Below are 21,744 nucleotides of genomic sequence, written 5' to 3' on the forward strand. Positions count from 1 at the left end.
TAATACAAAAATAAAGAAGAAACAGAAAAAGGAAGTGTGAGGCTCGATGGAGAATGCAGTCGCGCTCCAGGTTGAAGATTCGTCGCTTTCGAATGGAAAGCGAGTGACGCGATATGTCGTTACTCACCTCGCGGAAAAAGGAGCACGGAATATCACTGGAACGTAGTTCACAATGAGAATCAATAACTTTCACTGTCTCTCGCTTGGACGAAAGCGAAAGATGCGATTGTCAAATGAAATGGAATCACACGAAGAATAGAGAACTTGCCATGAAAATATGTTGCTCCAGTTTTGGTAGCCTCTTTAAGAGGCTATCGAGAGCGAACGATAATTCAGAGGGATGACCGTTTGTCTGCGTTCGACGCACAAAGCGCGAGTTTACCTCGTCCAAGGGATTGAAACGTAACCCCTAGCGGTAGATTAAACGACATGCGCACCACACACCGATCCTCTGCCGCATCCTTCAAGATGCATCCGTTCTCAATTGATCATTGATTGCTAGTTCCGCAAAATGATTAATTCTCGACCCGATAGATCTGAGTTATTCGAAAGCTTGTTTTCAGTTTTATTGATCCGCGATTAAGATTGAAAGTGTTTTAAATGGGGTGTGGTTTATCAGGGTTTGTGGTATGGTTTATTATTGATTTACTGATTATGTGGGTGTTCTGTGCGAAGAGATATTAATATATACATATATATTGCGCTTCATACAAAACAGATAAATTGATGTTAAATGTGGAGGATGTTTATTTTTTACCCAAATACAATTAGTTGGACATCTGTATTTTATTCTATACATTTATATATGTTATGTTATATTATATAATTTATATTTTATTTCATCTATATTTTATAAGGAATTTGTTTATTATTTAGTCGGTTTTCCTTAAAATAGATTATTAAACCGATATTTTGAAACAATCGTATTTTAACAAATTATTATGCCTTACAACGTATTGTGCCTTAACTTTTGTTTTATCGCGTATAGTATTTTAACTTCGATAAATCTCTTTGCATACGGTACAATTCCTATTATCGAAAGGTAGTATGATTGTTTTAAAATATCCATAAATGCTTCAATTTCGTTGAAATCGTTTATATTCCATTACTACGTTGAAACGAATGCCATATGATTGTTTTATTGTCAACGTGTATCGTGGAAGTTTGAATCACAGTTCAAAAGTTGGTTCGATCGAGATTGAATCATTTTCAAAGTAGTCATAGAAACGCGACACGGACGCGGCCCTCCATACTCGTATCGTGGTTGTCTTTTGAACGTAACACGAATTGTGACAGTTCGTTCGTAGCTTTTAAACTATGTTAACGTGCTGATAGCCTCGATATACGATCTTTCCAGGAGGTTAAAAAATGGAGCAGAAATATCAGAGAGTGGAGATGGGGGTGGGTGCGTTTCATCACCCACCGAGAGCAAAATACAGCGAGGAGACGAAGAATTTGATCAAACGTAAGCAAATTCACCGAAAACTTAATCAAACGGTTTTTAAATTCCTTACTTGAAATAATTTTTGTATTTCATTTTTCTTGTATTTATATCGAATTAGGAATACGATAGTGTTGCAACAAACAGGAACCCATTAAACATTTTCTTATTGTTTAATAGAATCATTAATGTCTTCGCAAGAACATATTAATAGGTTTAATATATCTCTTATAAAGTACTTAATATTGATTTACTTTATTTTTCTTGTCGAAATGAACATTTTGACAAATCTGTGATCTTAGTTCTAATGGAAGAATCCAAAGTGAGTATGATGAAAAGAAAATCTATTCAAGAAGCGATTAACAAAGGTGAATCCTTGCCAGCTGCTGTGGAAAGATCGGAAACAGGATCGAATAAGCATAATTTAGGATATCAGGTAGAATTAATAAGTTCAGATTAACGGGCAACAAGAAAATGAAATTAATAAAATCTATCTATGTAGGTTTTAATGCCTACCGTTTGGAAAAAACGATCGCAAGATACGATTATTAAAAGCGGCGCGTATGAGAGGGAACAATATAGAAGAACGTCTCCTTTACGTAAGTTTATATCGGTCTTTTACATAATGATTGGACTGTACAAATATTTATTGTAATAATAAAATACTTATTTGCATCAAATAAGATTAGAAGTTAATAGCTTCCTGATTTGAGACCAAGTTTTGTAATAGATTTTTATCTAAATTTACGTGTATTTATATTCTCATTATTAACATTCAGGTAATACAGAAAAGCAAAAGCGTCATTTAGCATGCATGATGGCGTATGGAAAGGACATGCCAGAAACTCCTCGTGGTCCAAGGATTCTTCATAAAGCGAGACGAGAACCACACTTTCCTGATACCAGTGATCCCATCGATGATTGTATATAACTAAAATAAATAGCTATATTATGTTCTTGTTCTAATATACTTTCTCTTATCTTTTTAGTGGTTCGTGGAATTCAAGAAAGAATGGAGTTTTTAAGCGACATGGAATGTCTTGGAATGGGGAAAAAATATCGTCTTACAATACAACAAGAAATAGCGCATAAATTACGATTGATCGAATCTGTAGACAAGCAGAGATCGAAGGAAATTCGAAAAGAGATCAGAGAACTTGAAAGACCATTGCCAAAACCATTTCCTTTAGGACAGCTAGATGACAATTAATAATTTTTATAATTCACGGCCTTTTATACTTAACCAATTTATATTTTTTATAAAGTTTACAGAACATATATTATACAGTATTTTAGATAAACCAAGCGATAGGTATAATAAAATAACAAAACGTCAATATATACAATATATTATTCTACTTATATAAAACTGTCAGAGGACAAGCAATTCGTATAACTAGAATTCACATTTTTTGTTCATATAATGGACAGTATGTTCATATAATTAGACACTAACTAAAATTTCACTTAAATAAATGGAGTTTTACGATGTTTTTACACAAGTTTTTCATATTTCGATAATTTACAATTTCAATTAATACGTATATACGTACATATTCGATACACAGAATATTTATATACGACGATGTAATAATAATGGCATAATAAATACAATTTATGCATATAACACATAACATTTATATATAATAGATTTTTAATATTATATAATATTAAATAATTCTTTGGAACGCAAAACTTCAGAGTTACGAATTTGCCGCGCTCGAATCGTACACAATGGCTAGTGTAAGTAGGACGTGTGAGAGGGCGCATGCGCGGCGGGAGAAATAAGAACGGTCCTGCCGGAGAAATCGCGGTAGCTCGTCAGTTTTGCGCCACACGGCAATGGCGTATGTTGTTGGTGTTTTTGTGTTGTCGTTGGTATCTTGCCGACAGGTCATATTGTCATTCCATCAAAATAAGCAACGCGAGTGCTCATAAAACATCGTACGAAAAATAATCCGTGGAACGTGACTGTATTTTCGAAAAGCCGCGGCGCAACCATCTCGCAGGATCCCGGATGATCTACAAGTGATCCAATATGGCGTCGACCGATCTGTCGTTCGGTAAATGATAAACCCGTGTACCGTACGCACCTTTGACAAGGTCTTCCCGAGGTCGTCCGGTTTTTAAGATCAACGTGTATCCCTTTTAACGTTGTCGAGCGTCACTAACTCCATCTTTCTTTCTCTTCCCTTCTTTCCTTCTCTTAATAGCATCATATTTGCGCGTTGTGCTTTGTTTGTACAACTTTTTTTTTCACTGTTTGTGAATTAAACGTTTCATTATTTATATTCGATCGCGTCGTAAACACATTTTCAAATATTACACGTTGGATGTATTTTTAGAATATCAACAAAATATTCACGATTAACGCTCACATTCCATCGTAAAATACGTATTGATATTACGTATACGTTAAAGAAACGGTTAGGCAAAATTTAATCGGACGAATTTATTGAAACTCCAGTTTCGAAACATTGATCATCGATATACGCTATTGCATTCGCTATCTAAAGTTGGCACATGTTTACGCAATAATAATTCTCATTAACATCTCTGGGGTTTTTCCTAATTGGTAAATAACGCGTTTGTATCGGTCTCTACGTAATGCTAATTTTTCTGAAGAAAAGTGAGATTTCTCGTGAAGTGATGTCCTTTTATTTTGGTTCTCGTCGCGGCACCAAACCAGGCTGCATACCGGCGTTCTACAGAGAAGTCTACGAGAAGATCTGCTCTCCCACAAGTGGAAATGTAGAACGAGAGGTGTTTAAATCCCTTCTTGTCAAGTCTCAGCTGAGCAGCTCCGTTCTCAGCCAGGTATGTTTCCTTTTTGTCTCGTTCTTGTCTCTTTCTCCGTGTCGCTGAGCCTGTGCCAGCCACTGCCAGATAGAAAGAAGAGAGAGTACCGTGCCTTTAACTTTGTAATTTCTTCGCACGCCGCGCTTAGGTTAATGCCACCGTTAATGCTATAGCTGCGCGTTAACTCTTCTTCCGTATCGTATCACGGTTAAATCGTTCATGCATACTAGATGAGAAACGCGTTTTCAACTTATTACATTTGTCGCAATTAATAAAGTTATTAGATTTAATACATTCTTACGTATAATAAATAAAAAAATTATGGTAATGAAAGTTAGTAAATTTAATATTAAATTCTTTGAATTAATTTTTAAGGTAAATCGTATAACTAAATTTTTAAACTAATATTCCAAGCGATTTAAAAGGTTCGCTACCAACGTCACATATGTACGTTATTTTAATTTTAACTGCTAAACAAATGGATGTACTTATCACAGAAAGCATTTACATATACGTCGTAGATACACGACTGTCATAATTCAAATTACAAAGAAACAAAATATTTAGCAAATATATATTTAGTACAAATTAGAATTCTGCATAAATAGCGATCTGTAATATATAATGCGTATTAAAAATGATCTCATTGAATATTAAGGCTCATTAATAATACAAAGTATAACGTGTACAGTACGAGGATCAAAACATGAACTTTAATGGACATTTTGCGTCAATTTCCTGTGATAACGAACGTGGTAATTAATATCTTGAACTTCAATATTTGAAAAATATTTTGAGTATAATTTAGGATATTTTTTATTCATATTTTGCTTTTATCGCAACAAAATTATTATGATAAGTAGAGTTGTTAAAACGTTGTTTTAGTATTCTTTATTTTGATGCAAAGTATGCATGGTTGTTTTGTGTGCATACAGCATGGGATTATGCAATCTTTTACCGTTAGTGAATAGCAATGATTCAATGACGCATAATGAATATTATAGCAAATGCGCGTTTCTAATCAAGTTTTTGTAAAATTTATATTTTCCTGAGTAAATTAGAAACTGTATACATCTAAAGGACAATGACTCATTGGAAGTTGAGAGATCTTTCTTATTAGTAAGCAGCTACTTTTAAGTTTAAGAAACAGTTATTGTCAGATCGTCCGTATAAAAATCGACCATGCTTCGTTAATATTAAACAATAATCGTCCTTTGTCGGTAACAAGAACAGTTCAACGTCCTGATTTTGAAACATGAATATTTTAATATACTTAAACATATTATTCTTTGCATTGCAGATAATTTAATATAAAATATAATATTTTAAGATAACAAGATAAACTACCACACGGAAATGGTAATTACCATCTTTATCTATTTCTCCTTTAATTTATTTGATGGTAACTATAGTGGATAATAAATATACCTTACATAGATATAATAGATTGTATCTAATATAATGAATTATTTCAGTATTTATTTTCAACGTTTACATTAATAAAGTAAATCTTAAGAATTACACGGTTTATTATTACTCGAAAAGCTACGGCATATGGTCTGTATCGTGATTCGTTTAGCCACGATACTAGTCAAGTGCACGCGTACTCGGAGGAAATTCAAAGTCGATTTTCTCAAAAACAAAGCGTCAAATGAAAAAAATGTATTCCATATTTTCGACTTACTTTTTCACGTACAATCACCAGCTCCGAGTTACGTCGTCATCGACACTGGGACATTCTGTATATATTATACTACATATATTTCACGGAACAATGCGATTGTAAGTGGTAAAAATGACATTTTTTCTGTCAATGAAAATCTGGATTTGACGAGAAATATTTGCGTTGCTATCTGTTTACATTCTTCTTTAACACGAAAGCTTTGTATACTCAGGGTTCCTATATTTACATTTCTGGTTTATTCTGGACCGATTATCAAAATATTCGGTGCTTAGTTCGATAAAGATGTTATTGAACGTCTGGCTGGTGCAACGAAACGATCGTAATTCCATTCGAATCGAATTCGAAGACCGAAAGACCAACCGAAGCTGCCTTTCCCAATTAAATCTACTTTGACCAATTTGTAGTTCGTGCACAACGGTAAACGCGCTAAACGATCATTAATACGTCACTGTCAGCGCAAACGCATCGCATGACACGAATTACATATATACATCGACACGGTTAGATAACGAAATCGTACAACGGTATACGAACTACGTGCCCGAAACAGATAATACTGCGTGAATAAATTTCTCGAGTAGCGGTAGCGGTTTCCATTGTGGAAAACCCGTTTCAGAATTTCTTTTACGATTATTATTCGACGATTAAACGCCGGAGAACGTTCTTCTTGTCGATCCTACGTATTTGCGGTCTCGTGTTATCCTTCCGAATGGACGAAAACAGAAGAAAAACGAATGGCGGAAAAGAAGAGGATCAAATACATATTCAAGCCGTGCCATATGGTATTTGACTCGAGTCATACGGTATTTGGAACTAGTATTCGGTACTAGTATTCTGAACGGTATGTCTGAATCACTGAGGTCACACGAAACATGCATATTTAATGATATGATTCAACGTTTCGCTTATACGTAATCCTATTTAGTTGTCTATCGAGGCAAAGATCGGTTTTAAAAGAAAAAATTGTACATTTTTCCTATCTACAGGGAGAGATTGTTTGTTTTTTTTTTTTTAGAATTAATCGTAGAAACAAAGGAGACCTGTGTCATTATTTTCTACTTCGAAGATTCCCCTCTCCCCTCCTCAATAATTTCCTGAAACAACGTTGGACAAATGTTCTTTTTAATCCTATCTCTCATATTTATAGATATATTTTATATAAAATTAATTCTTTTCTTTTTGTTATTAATAAGGATGGAGGAACATCTGTGCTAATTAAATTACACGCGTCGAATTTGCTTGTTTTAGAAGGATCGGTATTGTAACGTTTGTTTTATGCGATTATGCAATTTCAAGGCTATCTTCTATTATACCGCCGTAAGTTTCACAAATTTATCCTTGTTTGAAACTTCCTTTATCGTTGAGAGATATTATTTTACGTTGCAAAGCATGTGTCTGTGTATACAAAATGTCATCATCAGAAAAATAAGGATCTACGCGAAGTTCTAGTTACTTCTAGAATCCTCGAAATTATCATTCGTACAGGCAACTCGTGATCGTTGACAATCGCTTTGCGGTCGTTGAATAAAATTTCTTTCCGTAACGATTATATTGTCCTGTGTCTGCTGTGACGGTATCATTATTTTATCATTAACACGCCCGCTCACGATAGTCTGCACGGGACGCCCCTTTATAATAGTGGAAGATTACGTAGCAGGGTCAGCTACAAACGCTTTACAATGAATGCATCTTACAAATCTCAGTGTTTTCATATTTACAACGAAGATCACAGGGAGAAAATAGTAATTATAAAATTGTAGATATCTTTGGACCTAACAAGTTATTTCTATTTCTGACTATGCTACGTTAATCCCAGTATAGGATCTATTTTTTTATTTTTTATTTTTTTTTTTTTTTTTTAGCAGTGTTTTTTACTTTCTACGGAAGATCACTTGGACATTTTCACGACAAGGATACAAAAGTTAAAAATTTTAAAGTTTTACATCTGCTTATACTTGCGTATTCGTTCAAATAATCGCTGCATCGAAAGTCCACGTTGCGTCAATATATTGGATTGTGGCAACCATGTGATTGTGGATTTTGTCATTACCATCTAATGACGAAATAACTGACCAACCCAATAACTTTTCATTTTGAAATTTTCAAGTCGTTTACATCTTCGTGTCCCCGAGTCTTCTATGTTTAGGTTTTCAAATTTCCGAATTTTTCTAATCGTTCGATTCTGGAATTTCTTATTGCACAATAATTTTCCCCTTACTTTTACATTATTCCACACTTCTTTTCCGATAACATAAAAATCAGAAAATTTATCAAAATTGACTGCACGTTTCGCAATTGCGGTTTTCGTACATTATAATTTTCATCGTATTTATGTTCGGCAGATTACTCGTGTTAATCGAAAAATTAATTTCTATAAAACTATAAATATTTTCAATCGGTATGACGAGCTTTTTTCTCTGCAATGTACGTTGCAAGATCACTTATGTTCCATTCGTAATTACTAGATTACGTCAAGTATCTGCTTACAGTTGTGAAGCTTATATTTATGAATGAAAGCACTATTCGTGTAGGATAGTTTCTTGAACTACATTAAGACGATCATACAGCAGAAAGCAACTCGCTATTTTCATAATCGTGTGTGTAATACGATCATCTTATATCTGTGCGATATTACATTTTCCTAAATCGAACAAAAAGTTTCTCAAACTTATCGTTAAAATCTTGCGCGAACTAAAAGTTGACAAAACGTTCGAAATTCGACGTGTTGCGAATCGACGTACCTGTTACGACTCTATTTGCAAGCAAACTTTCTTTCAACGATATTTAAATAATCATTAACGTTTCGCTTGAAAACGTAGATTGAGTTTTATAATCTTCAGAGAAGATCACGTCCTTTTAAAAATTTGATCGCGTTGTTGTAACGTTCCAAATTTTCACGCTATACCTTAACACAGGATAAACAAAGAAAATGTAACTACGTTTCTATAAAAATGTTCCTTCGTTGATCTCGAAATTTCACAAACTACGATATAAAATTTATTTAAAAAAACATTCTACTACGCGCTACTTTGTCGCGTTAGATTATCATCGTTAGACGATCATCGGCACTTGTTTTTGAAAAATCTGCCGAGCACGATTGTTGGGGTAATTAGAGACGACAGGGCGACACGACATGACACAACACGTCGCGATAGGACGTAACAGGGATTGAACGTCGCGTCTCGTTCATTGACTAACGACACAATCAAAATAACGTTACGTGGGTCGCTGCTTTATCGCTAGTCATCGCGGGTCACTATAAATAGGCCGATTCAGAAGATGATGCAAAGTGCCAAAGTGTCCCTTTGCTTTCGTGCTTGTTTACACGTATATTTAACCCTTTACGGACATTCCACGAAACTTTTATAGACGATACTCTTTCAATATTCGTGCTCCTTTCATCTTATTTTCTACTTTTTCCATGATTATAGCCATCTCGTTAATCATCTAAATTCTGTGCTGTCGTATACTAATCACGCAGCGAGTAACGGTAAAAAAGTATCATCGTTGAATTATTGTTAACATTAATTTTCTTAATTATGATTCTTAATAGATATCTGCGAGTGAATAGTTTTAGAATTAAATAAATATGAGCGTAAGAGCTTTCATAACAGGATGGTGAAATCTTCGAGATGTGAAACGTGGAATAGTAAAATTTTCACTCGCGGTGACGTAATGGCATATCTTTTGATGTGTAATTAACGAAAGTTGCACAGATTCGTGTTTACACGTACTGGCTTGGCAACTAAGTGATTGCGGATTTTGTCATTGCCACCTAATGACAAAGGCGGCAATCACTTAGTTGCCAAGCCAATACGCATAACAGCGGATGAATCGAATAAAAAGAAAAAGATACTGTTCGATCGTCGGATCTTCCTAGTTGGCGAGTCGATCTAGTTTAATTATCGACATTTTACGCATTTCTCTTGAGAATACGCTTAAAATAAAGAATACGACAGATTTATATCCAAGTTGTTTAAAGAGGTCTGTTCCTTCTTTTCTTTTATGGAAATCGACAAATAGCTCGATTCTTTGTATTTAATTTTAGTCGAAAGTTGGAAACGAAGTACATTTATATTTCTACGCGAAGAACAAAGGACTCAAAACTCAAGGCTGTACGCTCTGAAACGGAGGGAAAATCCTATCAAGCATCGCAATAAGAGAAAACTATCGAACGTAGTGAAACATCGTGCGCTACATGTGCAATCCTCTTCGACGAAACAGGTTTTAAATGTTAATGCATTTAATCTTCCTCGTAATATCGTACGAAAAGACGTGTTCCTCCTATTAATAATTAATAAAAACGTAATTTTCCCTCGCGGATTACGAAAGATTAAATTACTATTAATCGTAGTTGACACTGTACAAGTTTCGTTCAAAAAAAAAAAAAAAGACAGTGAAATTTTCATTAAAATAATACGATAATCTGAAAATAATATAATAAAATAAATTTTAAATTAGAAAACAGAAGAACGATATTAACAGGAAGTTTAGTAGATCAGGTTATAGGATCCTCGCACGCGTACCATGCGACGATCGACACGAACGTAGTATGCACGTGAGATAAAGCCATCGTGATAGCCATAGTCATGAGTCGATCTCCCTTCCCTCTGATTTTCTTCCGTCGCGGACGAGACTAATTTTGTTTAATGACATTCCAGTTGTTTCGCGCTTTATACGATACACACGCGTTCGTCTTCCCTCTTCCTGCTTATCGATGCTTCTTTACTCCTATTTTCTTTTTTATTTCGTTTCGTTCGTTCGACTTGTATTTATTTCTCCTTTCTCGTTGCCAATAATTCCGTCTAATTTCTTTCTTTCTTTTTTTTTTTTTTTTTTTTACATATAAAACTTAATACGTCCTTGGTACGAGATTGACGTTGATCGAACGTTAGAAAGTTTTCCAACGTTCGGAGCTGGAAGATGTCGGACAGTGTTTTAAACGAATACTCTACAAGTACACGTATATCTACGCTCGTGTCATTTCCTCTTCCTGTTTACCGCTATACACATACACGTACTACTATCTAGTGTTCCTGCCAACTTTTTCGTTTATTTTCTCCTTCGTTATTACGTCCACTTATATTATCATAGTATCAGGTACAGTTCTCGCTTTATTTCGTTTACTCTCGTTTAGTATCAGAAGAGAGCCTCGAAACATTAATCGATTAATTAAACGATATAAAGCTGCAGACGTAATATAAAGCCGCAAGAATTTTCAAATCAAACCTATGAACGATAGCTTGGATCTTGGATCTCCTTAAACAGTAAATACCTTGACCTTTCCTAAGACCAGGCTGATCATTTACGTTCTTTTATACACGCACATGCACTCTTCTTTCTCTATAAAAGGAAGACGTTTGATCGTCGGTCCGAATACCTAATCGATCGAGAATACAAGATAAACATAACGATGAACAAAAGCGTTTTAACACCGCACCATGTACAATTCGCAACGTTCAACGCCGATTAAACTACCACACGAGTAACACAACTTTCAAAAGAACGCACGAAATCGGTAACTTTCCTCTCGACGTTCGATGTTCCGTGAAAATCGTCTGAAAAGAAGATTTTAAGAGACTATTCGTGCAAATTGCGGTCGTCCATGCTTCGCAATGCCGTGTAAACGCAAACGGAGAATAAAATAGGAAAACGGTTGTTTCGTCGGGTCACGGGCAATCGTATTTCAGAGGAGAATTCCTCGACGCGATTCGAATGCAGCGGAGGTAAAAAGGGAGAAAAAGAGAGAAACAGCGAAAGAGAGGGATTATTGAAATTGAAAAGACGAGCTGTCGTGACGCGCACACTGCCAGCTTTCGCGGCGATTGTTCAGCGACCAGGTTCGCACGTACCGCGAACAAGGGACTTATTTTCATTGTAGTTTCCTTTACCGGTGAACTTGATCAACGATTAAGGTTTAATAATGCTCGTGAAACCGACTAGAGAAGAAGGAGTGCGACGCTTTCCAACAGCGAGAACAACCACCGGAACACACTGCACTCTCTGTCCACTTTTGTATTTGCCCGTATTTCACGTTCGAACGCACTCGCTTTTCCTTCTTTTTCCATTCTTCCGTCTCTGCCACGGCCCCATTCGCACGTTCTTTATTCGCTTCCTAAATCTTTCGTCGTTTCTTACAATGGAAATCGCCCAGATGTTAAATTAGTCTTGTAAAGAGAACACGTGGCTATCGCGGCCACTTTACAGGATTTGACTTGTTAAGGAACGAAATAACTGTTAGTGAAAATTGATCGTAGGTATTAGGTTGTCCGAAAAGTTTCTTTCGTTTCATAAGGTGATAACGGATGAACAACAATTTCTGTTTTATATTGTTTCATTGAATTAGCTATGATCCATTTCTATCGTTATGTTCGTGCATAATTCAATAAACTAATGTAAAACAAAAAACATTGTGCTTCTATTATTTCCTTATAAAACGAAAGAAACTTTTCGGACAACCTAATAGCTCTGAGAATGCGTATAAATAATTTCCCCTTTACGATCTTGTAGTAATTTCTTAGATTTATCGGAGTATCCTTTTATTTCCTGAGTTTCGAAAGTTTGTATCGCTTTTGGATTGTTTCAGTTCATAATTTTCTAGTTTTCTTAACATAACATTGTATATATATAATATTAATGCATTGTAATAAGCAAAATCTTCCTTAAAGATAGCTTCGCTTTTCGCCTCCTTTTTTTCTCTCTCGTTCGACCCTGTTCTACGTTGAAATTCGTCTTTGCTCGTGTTACGTCGAAAACACGGGGAGTGGTGAAATTAAAAAAATCACTGGTCGTTTCCTAGCGTCGTTCGAATCATTTCGCGTAAGTTTAAACGTTTTACGAGCAAGGTAAAAAAAGTCATACTGGCAGAATTTATTATGCGAATCCAACAGTGAGACAGTTAAAAATGTTAGAACAGAGAATGTCGAGAGCTGATTTTAGGAACGTTTATACAGGGTGGTTGGTAATTGGTGGTACAAGCGGAAAGAGGGTGATTCTAAAGAATCTAAAAATTAGAAAAATAGATTCTAAAAAAAGAAGTCGAAAATATAGAATAAAAATTTTTCGTTCGAGGCTTCGTTTTCGAGAAAATCGACTTTGAATTTTCGCTCGGTACGCGTGCACTTTATCGCGTCTCGTTATAACGGATCTCACTGTAGATCGTTGTCTCGATGGAAAAATTAAAAACAAAAATTTGTATTCTATATTTTCGACTTCTTTTTTCGCGTAGAATCACCCCCTTTCCGCTCGTACCACCAGTTACCAACCACCCTGTATACTATGAGTTTAGCTCCTATGGAAAGGTGTCAGGTCAGAGATGGCCATACTCTTACCATTTTCTGACACTGGAACACCCTCTACGTTGTTGTTTCGATGGCTTGCGGCATGTTCGTTAGACCCTCTTGGTTTTTCTATCGCTAATTTATGGCTGTGACACTTGCAAATCAGTGACTGACATCTTTACGTCTTATCAGATGATCAGCGATGCGACGATGGATATGCCTGTGTCACACGCTCAAAAACGGTAATAGGATAGGCTAAACATCCTACATGCTACAACCATCGAAACAATAACCAGATAGCAACGGAATAGCCGCGTCTGATATACACTCGACGATAAAACCCCTCCAGAGGGATCAAACCTTGGTATAACAACCCTCCGAAATCAGCTCTCAACATCTTTTTCGTTATAACGCTCTGAACCGTCACTCTGTTGGATTCGTACAATAAAGTTTACTACCATATTTAACACTAGAACTACCGATAGTTAACACGAAGCTATTTCTACCAAAATCAGTGAAAATGACTGGTCTTTAAAAAATACGTAACAATAGAATATTTGTATATTCATTGATTTATTACTTTCTTACAGAAGCAATTCCATGTTATGTAGTACGTTTTTGATATTATTAATCCATTTGGGACCATCATCCCTAAACGAGGGTCGACACATTTACAAGATTGTAGAACCAGTCGTTTCGACTGATGTGGTGTTTCTAGCGTTAGCATCTGACGATCTAGCGATCGACCCGCAATTGTCCTGATAACTGATATCGTCGTGTCGAATGATACGCGGTAAAAGTTTAAAACACGAGTGGGAAGTTGTAGAAAACGAGGAAACTGGTTAATTGGGATTGGATAAACAGATTGCAGGATCCTTTTACACTTTGACAAGTACCGGTCGTTTCGATTGGCCTTGATACAAAATTATTTTCAGTTTGAATACATAAGAAACAACAAAATAAAATTCATTATATTATTCTTTTAGTTATCGTTGCAAAAGTGATTACATCGTCGCGGGAAAAAATATAACACGAAGTAGGAATTTGAAAATAAATTTGTAAAACCAGTCTATTCGACTGGTGCGGTAATTCTAGTGTTAAAGTTTAATTTTTTAGCTTATTTATGAAACGTTCGGAAGTAGGACGCGAGGAGATCACCGGTGATCTGTCAATTTCGTGATTTCTTGTGTCTTCTACGTAACATCTACATTCTGACGAAAACACGGCAGAGAAGTAGGTAGGTTCGATACGTGACAATAAGTCGTTATTCTTGTAGAGACAAGTTTAATCGCATCCTGCTGTCGTATGCCAAGAAATTGTGATTTGAATACATTGCGTTGTTAAAGCTCGTCTTACAAAGAATCATTTGCATTCTACAGTCATTTGTATCTTGAATAGGAGATATGTTGAAGTTCATTCGTATTCTACTAACTTATTTCCCTACTACCGTCGTAACATTCAAAACTAACGCAACCTCATGGAAACTACTTCTCTCCTCGAATCTATCCGTCGAATGTTCGATTAACGGAGAAACTTTTCGGAAAAAGCAACAGAGAATGTAACTTACGAGCGTCGTTCTCGTTCACGCTTAGGAAAATCTGCGTTATCACGTTTTGGTAAAAATGCTCGATTACAGAATGACACGGACGATGGGTTATCGTGAATGTCGGAGCAGAAATCTAGATGCGCGTAACGTGCGGTCTGCGCCTATTCTGCCAGATCGTGGAAAGACAGAGAGCCAGTGGGAATGATAGAAGGAGAGGTAAAATGGCAGAGCAAAGTTATAAAAATTCTTGGAATGCAGTTACTTTCATTTATGGCCTAATCCTTCGGACTCGTTCGCAGTGTTAACCGAGGTTGCACCGTTAGTCGAGTGTATCGCGCGAATTACGTGGAATTAAACCGTTTTTAAATAAAATCACGACTCTCGTCTGTTTCTCGTGTTGTAAATATGTACTCGGCTTGCTTTTAGTTCAATCCCATACAACTCGCTGCGTATACATATACACGCGATACATAGTGATAAAAATTAGGTATATTTGTAAGTTATAAGAAAGATTAGTTACTGGTATCTCATCCGGTTTCGATTAACCTCGCAAGTGAAAATAGCGATGAAATGGCAAATGGAAATTAAGGATGAGACGAAACCAGTTACATTTGTTAACGAACATACCTTCTTTTAGTTTTCGATAAATACAAATTTGGTATAGAGTGGCAAATTCTAACTGCGACTGTTCGCTGATTCGAGACGTACAAGTTTCGCGTTTTCGTTATTCCAGTAATACGATTCCGACCAGCATTAGTATTCTTCTTCGATTTCCGTTCGTACGGAAAATTAAATTGGTTCGTATAGAGATACGAAGCGGCGAATAAGTCGTTGCCAGGATTGTTTCGATAAAATTTTAGGTGACGATTTTGCGTTTGGGTTACTCGGTAACTCGAATCTCTTCGTCTTCTCCTCTTGAAATATGTCGGAATCGTTTTTGAATCTTTAAACGTGAGATTATTTTTCCTTTTCACGACCACCTGTTTACACGACGCAAATCGTTTCGTGGTGTTTTTCCAAGCACTGTTGGATTTAGGCGATAAGAAACAAAGGGAGGAATTATTTCGTACAACCCTGAACTTTTATCGGTCACGCAGCGTCGAGAAAGTCGTCTCCGCACGGAATAAGGCTGATATTCTTCCTTCTTTCTCATGGTTTTCATCGCAAACCTGTTCCATAATTTTCCCGCGCGCGCCTTTTGCGCAACCGTGTTATTTTCTACTAGGCGTACCTTTCAAATTTCAGGTTGCGGTTATCGTGCTATTTTGAATAGAAAAAAAATCCAATGCAGAGGCGTGAAAAGAATTTTTAAAGGACTGGGAATTGATGGAAAGGAACTGGCTGTGATATTTGAATAATCGAACACTTTTATGCACCGAAACTTTTTCTTCTTTTTTTCCTATCGATTACAAGATTCTCGAAAATCCATGATAGATAACAAAATGATAAATAATGAAAGGTAATCGTAGAATCGATCTGTTCTTGAATACGTTAAAAATCTTTAACGGTTTAAGAAATAATAATTTCTTGAAGCTACAATTTCCACGCTTGTTTCAACCTATGCGAACTTCCGTAGAACCTGCTGCGTGAATAAAGATAATACATCTTCGTTACGTTCTTTACGAATTATATAACGAGAGAAAAAATACACACGATTGTCAGATAGGAATGCAAAGGACAAGACTCAGCGATGAAAGATTCGTTGCTATTAAATTCGACCTTGATTGAATTTCGCGTCGGCAATGCCTCGTTATGAGAATCGTATCGACGATAAAAGAAAAAATCGTCGATGTGGGACTTTCCTGAGCCGGAATAACAGAACGATTACCAAATGGAGACGAAGTTCGAGAAAAAAATGTTTTATACGAAACTACGATCTTCTTTAATTTTCATAAAAATGCCGAATTCATTATACAACATTTCTACGAACGTTTCCATTAAAAATAAAGCTACTGAACGAACGAATCTGACTATGCCCATCTACGAATTCACCAATATCGTTTAGTTGATAAAACGTGTAATTAAATAAGTGTAACAAATTGGTTTTACGCCGTGAACATAACGATTCTAATAAATCTGCTTTAATGCGTGCGATTAATTGTTTTAAGGTATAAGTATCTAGATCTCGTATTTGTTTAGTTAAATATTATTTTAATATAACTCGTAGGACGCGTGTAAAAATTCATCGCCGTAGCAGAATTAAATGCGTACATTGTACGCGTATTCTGACGTTAATGTTACGTTAAAAGTCTATATTCCATCTTGGAAATTCTTGGGAAAAAGAAAGCACCGAACTTCCTCGTGGATATTGTTTTGGATTTTAGCAATTTTTTCTCTTTTCCTTGCAATTAGATATGGGAACTCGTGGACAGCAAGACGGGTTATCTGACCAGGAGCGGATTGTACAAGGGTCTTGCTCTAGTCGCGTTTGCTCAGCAAGGAAAACACCCGAGCGACAAACTTCTGGAGAATTCCGAATCTCAAGGTACGTTACTCGCTTTTTTCGTTCGAACGTAAACTTGACGCGATTAAGGATAATAGAAAAGTTTGTATAAATTGATTTTATCGTATATACATTTGCATATATAGAATCTTTTACTTGCTATAAATTAACGAACCAAACGAACGACTTTCTCTTCCTTTTCGAAAGATTCTAAATCGACGTAAACACCTAAAAATACTCTGACAAAGAAGCAAGCATACTTTTGCTACTGTCCATTCGACGGATAACGGAGTGCACGCTACTAAAAGCAACGCTGTAATTAGCCGCTTAGCACACAGTGATTTCTGATAATAGAAAAAATAGTATCGTGATTAACATCCATGCAAAGAAACCTGGTTTTTATTGATGTCACTGACCAACACAATCAGTCGTTTCCTTTATCGCGAGGAAAACGTTGCTTCGTCACGAACGAAAGCTGTTCACCGGAAGTGCACCATTCTTTCGATAATCTTTCCCGCTGTGACTCTGTCGTCCACAGTAAAAAATTAAAATCGAACAAAATAAATTGGTAGACGAGTTTCATTTCCAAATGAACAAATAACCGATTGCGCAACTCGTCCAATTTTTCGTACGATTAATTTTCCCAAGTTCTCACCGATTCAACGAAAGATCGCGTGTCGAAGGTCTTCTCTTTGCAATTGTTCTACGTTGTATTCTGTACTATTCGACGTAACAAGAAGCGAAACGACGAACAAGGAATCAAGGATGAGTATCGGATCTTATCACGAACAGGCAACAAAGTGTCGTAGGTCTGAAAAGCCTTTTCCAGTATCGAGGTTGCGGCTACGACGATGATTACCTTTCACATTGGTGGAGCGACAATGCTTCAAGAAGTTACTTGCTTGTGACTATATAGGAGAATAATTATAATAAACTACACGCGATCTAACCGTACCGTAGATTTTATCGATACGATCCACGTTGTCGCCATAAATTATTCGTCACCTAAAACGAACAGACAAAGGAATAAAAAGCGAGCTAACGTGGTACGATATTATCGACTATATCCTTGCTGATTTTTCAGAGTCTTGTTAAATTATAGTCTTGTCGCGACTGGTCCGTTTCATTCCATCCAACGCTTTAAAATCTTTCTTAATGTTTGTTTTTTCCATAGAGTTACCTGTTCCTGTTCTGGGCGATCTCTCCGAGGTAACACTTTTGGCTCAAAGATTGCACAAAGGCAGCAATCCAGCCAAATTGAATCTCACTTATTCCGATATATGCAATCTGGATACGATAGAGGTGAACTTAGTGCCTGAGAAAAAAGGAATCTTTTTGAAACACGTGGAGTATCAAGTGACCAGCAAAGTACGTGTTCTTCTTTTTCTTTTTTTTTTTTTTAATTTTCTATACTTGCAAAAATGCATTTTTAACGTTACTCTCAATTTTAGTTTTTGATATTTAATTTCGATTTCAATTCTTATTATAATAATATATTATAATCAACTTGTATAATAAGATAATAAGATAATAAATTCCTATTATATAAGTTTCAATTCTTATTATATAAGTTAGTCTCATTTTTTCGAAACGTAATGCATTCGCCTTGAGGCTGGAATTAATAAAATATCTATGATACGTGCGATTATGGAAGTATGGTTGAAAACAGTTTCCTCTATTTGCAGAGATTCAATTCCGTCGTTTATAGACGTTACAACGACTTCGTGTCGTTGCACGAACTTCTCTTGGCGAGATTTCCCTACAGGTTGATACCGAAATTACCACCGAAGAAAATCGTAGGAGGTAAAGTCTTGGTTTCTTCGTGTATTCTATAGTGGTAGATGCTATGAATGTCGATATCGAAGGAAATAAAAATAATACTAATAGACTATTAATAGACTATTAATTTACTACTTGAAATACTGCAAGATATATTATTCTGATTATAACAGACACGTTCTAATATACGATTAACGATACACGATTACTAACTGTAACATAAATATTTACAGCGGATTCTCAATTTCTCGAAGAAAGAAGACGATCTTTGCTAAGATTTCTCACCGTGATCGCTCGTCACCCTGTAGTGAGCAAAGACCACATTGTACAATTCTTCTTTACTTACACCGGCGAAGAAACGCAACACAAGATTCGAGAAGTATTTAGGCGAGTACCCGATGAGTTCGCGACGTCAGAATTATCGTCGAGGGCAAAGGAACTGGTGCCACCGGAAACATTAACCGAATTTGCAAACAGCCGCGACCAAATCAGAGTAATACTTCTTGGAATTTCTCGACTGAAGAATATCGCTGATTGTCTGGCAATCAGATCGCATAGTTACGCGGTAGATATGGCAGAACTGGGTACGCAACTAAGCAATTTGGCCTCAGAACCTCATGGCACTACGGCATGGGCCACCGGTGGTTCCACTATTTGGCAAGAGATGAAGAAGGGCTTCCACATAATTTCAAAGTAAGCGTCCACGCGAGATAACGTGAGACTTCGTTCGATATTGAATCTAATTTATCACCAAGCTACTAATTACTTTGTTATTTTACTATATATCTATTCTGTTCTAAAGGAATTCTCATGTATTCGTAATTTCAGAGAATTTAATCTACTTTCAACGAGAGCTCTACAACAAGCAGTCAGAGAGGAAACGAGAGTATGTGAAAGGCTGAATCTCCTGTTGGACGTGCTAGTGGCGCATAGAATCCTATGCGAAAGGCATGAGCGTGGTGTCAGCGCTGATCATCAGCGCGCATTATCTACGATGTTGTCCTTAAAGAAGAGGCAAATGCAGGGCGTTATACGCGGAACTGACGTAAGTAAATCCTTCGAGATGGACGAACGGCAAACGATGATTTACAGCCTTAAGAAAAGTATATTTATCCAGTGACTTAATTCGACTCACTGTAACCGCCGTCATTACGTGATTATTCGGAAATTGCTCAAGGTCTTTTATGTTAATGTCAGAGGAAAAATGTGATAATATATAATCTCGAGCTTGTATCGTCTTACATAATTCGTCCCAATTGAAAACAGGCTGATGTGTGCAGCTGTTGCATTTCCACAAGTTCCCTTACTCCTTTGTATTGATTATTATACCATTCGTGTTTCACTTCAAAAGTCTGTGACATATTATTACCTATAGCTTTAGAATGAGTTTGGGTCGATACTAATAGCAAAAGCAAAATAATGTGCCATTTCCTCGTATTAGTATTATTAGATATTATGACTTTATTTTGTAATAGTGCTTAATTTCGTGTAATAGTATATCTTATGACAGAGTATAAATTATCAAAAGTAAAACATTCTTATTAACTGCTTTAATGTCTCAAATTTCTTTTTATTTACAGAGTGACACCGTCGAATACCTGGAAAATAAGATGGTTGCTCAAGAATCGGTGATTGCAAACGTCGAGTTGCGAAATTGCTTTTCGTTACACTGTTTACACATGGAGACGCAGCTCGTTCACGCTCATTTGGAAATACTCGCCACGGTTCTACAAAGTCTTGTCAATGTTCAAATACGCGGCCATTCCGAGGTAAGATTCCTTCACGATACCTACATATTTTATGATATACTTTATTACGATAATTTTTACCGTGTTTATGCTATCAAAAATAAACAAAAGCAAAAAAAACTGAGAATTTGGTAAGTGTTATTCATAAATGTAAGAAAGAGAAAAATATTTTTATTGCAATCTTTCGTAAATATATCAGGATGAAAATGATCGAAGTAGTATTTTTACCAAATATTTAAATAAATAACATTTAAAATGCGCCATAGCTCGCTGAGGTGTGGAAGTTGATAGAGCCAACAATTATGAAGTGTTTACCAGAGAAATCAACCAGTGGATCAAATGGAATTTCATAGCGAGGAACGAAAACCTAGGTAAAGGTAAGCCTTATTATTAAGGAAGAAAAATGTCGCGAAATAATTATAACCGTTATAAGATGCTCATATTAAAAACATTTAAAAGACAAATATATCTAATTGCGCCATATATCATTATTAGTAATAAACACTGATCATTTAAAAAGAAGAATCCAGATACATTACGTAATTAAACGTTTGCAATTAGATTTATAAAAATATGTACAATGCTATTATATTTTAAACATATACAATTCGAAGACTTTTGTAATACATTCCTTGTTGTGTACTTAATATATTTTATGAGGTAACCGATACTCGTTAGGCGAGCATATAATATTGTATATACAATAAATGACGCTTTCTTTTGTAAAGATGAATAATTAGATAAAACTCCTGTATAAAAATACTAAAAACTTGTAAATAATTTGTTTACCGACATATTGTGTTTTTTATACGATTTAGAAGTCTGATGAGAATTAATGTAATTTCCGTACATCACGTTGATCGTGGATACGCGGTATATTTTACACACATTTATATACGATACCCGCCTTTGTATACTGGCAACAAAATATATATTGTTATTGAATAATCGTATTTATTTACTTTTATATTCCTATTAAACTACGAATTACTTGAATTCAATCTTAAATGTAAAGATTTTTAGG

At 35.8% G+C, this 21,744-nt stretch overlaps 2 protein-coding genes across 3 annotated transcripts; both read left to right on the forward strand.

The window, feature by feature from the left end:
- The first annotated feature begins 1,368 nt into the window (after nucleotides 1-1,368).
- On the forward strand, nucleotides 1,369-2,651 carry LOC117211878 (UPF0193 protein EVG1 homolog). The gene is made up of 5 exons (XM_033456165.1): nucleotides 1,369-1,465; nucleotides 1,744-1,877; nucleotides 1,944-2,040; nucleotides 2,221-2,364; nucleotides 2,431-2,651. Exons 1-5 carry the CDS (start codon nucleotides 1,369-1,371, stop codon nucleotides 2,649-2,651), a joined length of 693 nt encoding a protein of 230 aa, XP_033312056.1.
- A 605-nt stretch (nucleotides 2,652-3,256) lies between these two features.
- LOC117211835 (sorting nexin-8-like) lies at nucleotides 3,257-21,668 on the forward strand. 2 transcript variants are annotated; one of them, XM_033456096.1, is made up of 9 exons: nucleotides 3,257-3,504; nucleotides 4,131-4,258; nucleotides 17,103-17,235; nucleotides 18,368-18,561; nucleotides 18,879-18,996; nucleotides 19,206-19,665; nucleotides 19,801-20,017; nucleotides 20,553-20,741; nucleotides 20,987-21,178. In XM_033456096.1, the coding sequence occupies exons 1-9, from the start codon at nucleotides 3,480-3,482 to the stop codon at nucleotides 21,071-21,073; spliced, it is 1,551 nt and encodes a 516-aa protein (XP_033311987.1). In that variant the 5' UTR covers nucleotides 3,257-3,479; the 3' UTR covers nucleotides 21,074-21,178. The 2 variants fall into 2 exon arrangements, with proteins under 2 accessions (XP_033311987.1, XP_033311979.1); XM_033456088.1 differs by lacking the exon at nucleotides 3,257-3,504 and having other exon boundaries at nucleotides 4,023-4,258; nucleotides 20,987-21,668.
- The last annotated feature ends 76 nt before the right edge of the window (nucleotides 21,669-21,744 follow it).

The sequence above is a fragment of the Bombus bifarius genome, unplaced genomic scaffold (genome assembly GCF_011952205.1).
Source record: "Bombus bifarius isolate JDL3187 unplaced genomic scaffold, Bbif_JDL3187 scf7180000007970, whole genome shotgun sequence".
Lineage (NCBI taxonomy): Eukaryota > Metazoa > Arthropoda > Insecta > Hymenoptera > Apidae > Bombus > Bombus bifarius.

What these genes read in the sequence shown, in the direction of transcription:
- LOC117211878 (XM_033456165.1), top strand. Translation starts at nt 1,369, where the DNA reads ATGGAGCAGAAATATCAGAGAGTGGAGATGGGGGTGGGTGCGTTTCAT. An exon ending in GACGAAGAATTTGATCAAAC is followed by an intron (nt 1,466 to 1,743) that starts GTAAGCAAATTC and finishes CTGTGATCTTAG; the next exon opens with TTCTAATGGAAGAATCCAAA. An exon ending in TAGAAGAACGTCTCCTTTAC is followed by an intron (nt 2,041 to 2,220) that starts GTAAGTTTATAT and finishes ATTAACATTCAG; the next exon opens with GTAATACAGAAAAGCAAAAG.
- LOC117211835 (XM_033456088.1), top strand. Translation starts at nt 4,049, where the DNA reads ATGCTAATTTTTCTGAAGAAAAGTGAGATTTCTCGTGAAGTGATGTCC. An exon ending in ACCGAAGAAAATCGTAGGAG is followed by an intron (nt 18,997 to 19,205) that starts GTAAAGTCTTGG and finishes AAATATTTACAG; the next exon opens with CGGATTCTCAATTTCTCGAA. An exon ending in AAATACGCGGCCATTCCGAG is followed by an intron (nt 20,742 to 20,986) that starts GTAAGATTCCTT and finishes AATGCGCCATAG; the next exon opens with CTCGCTGAGGTGTGGAAGTT.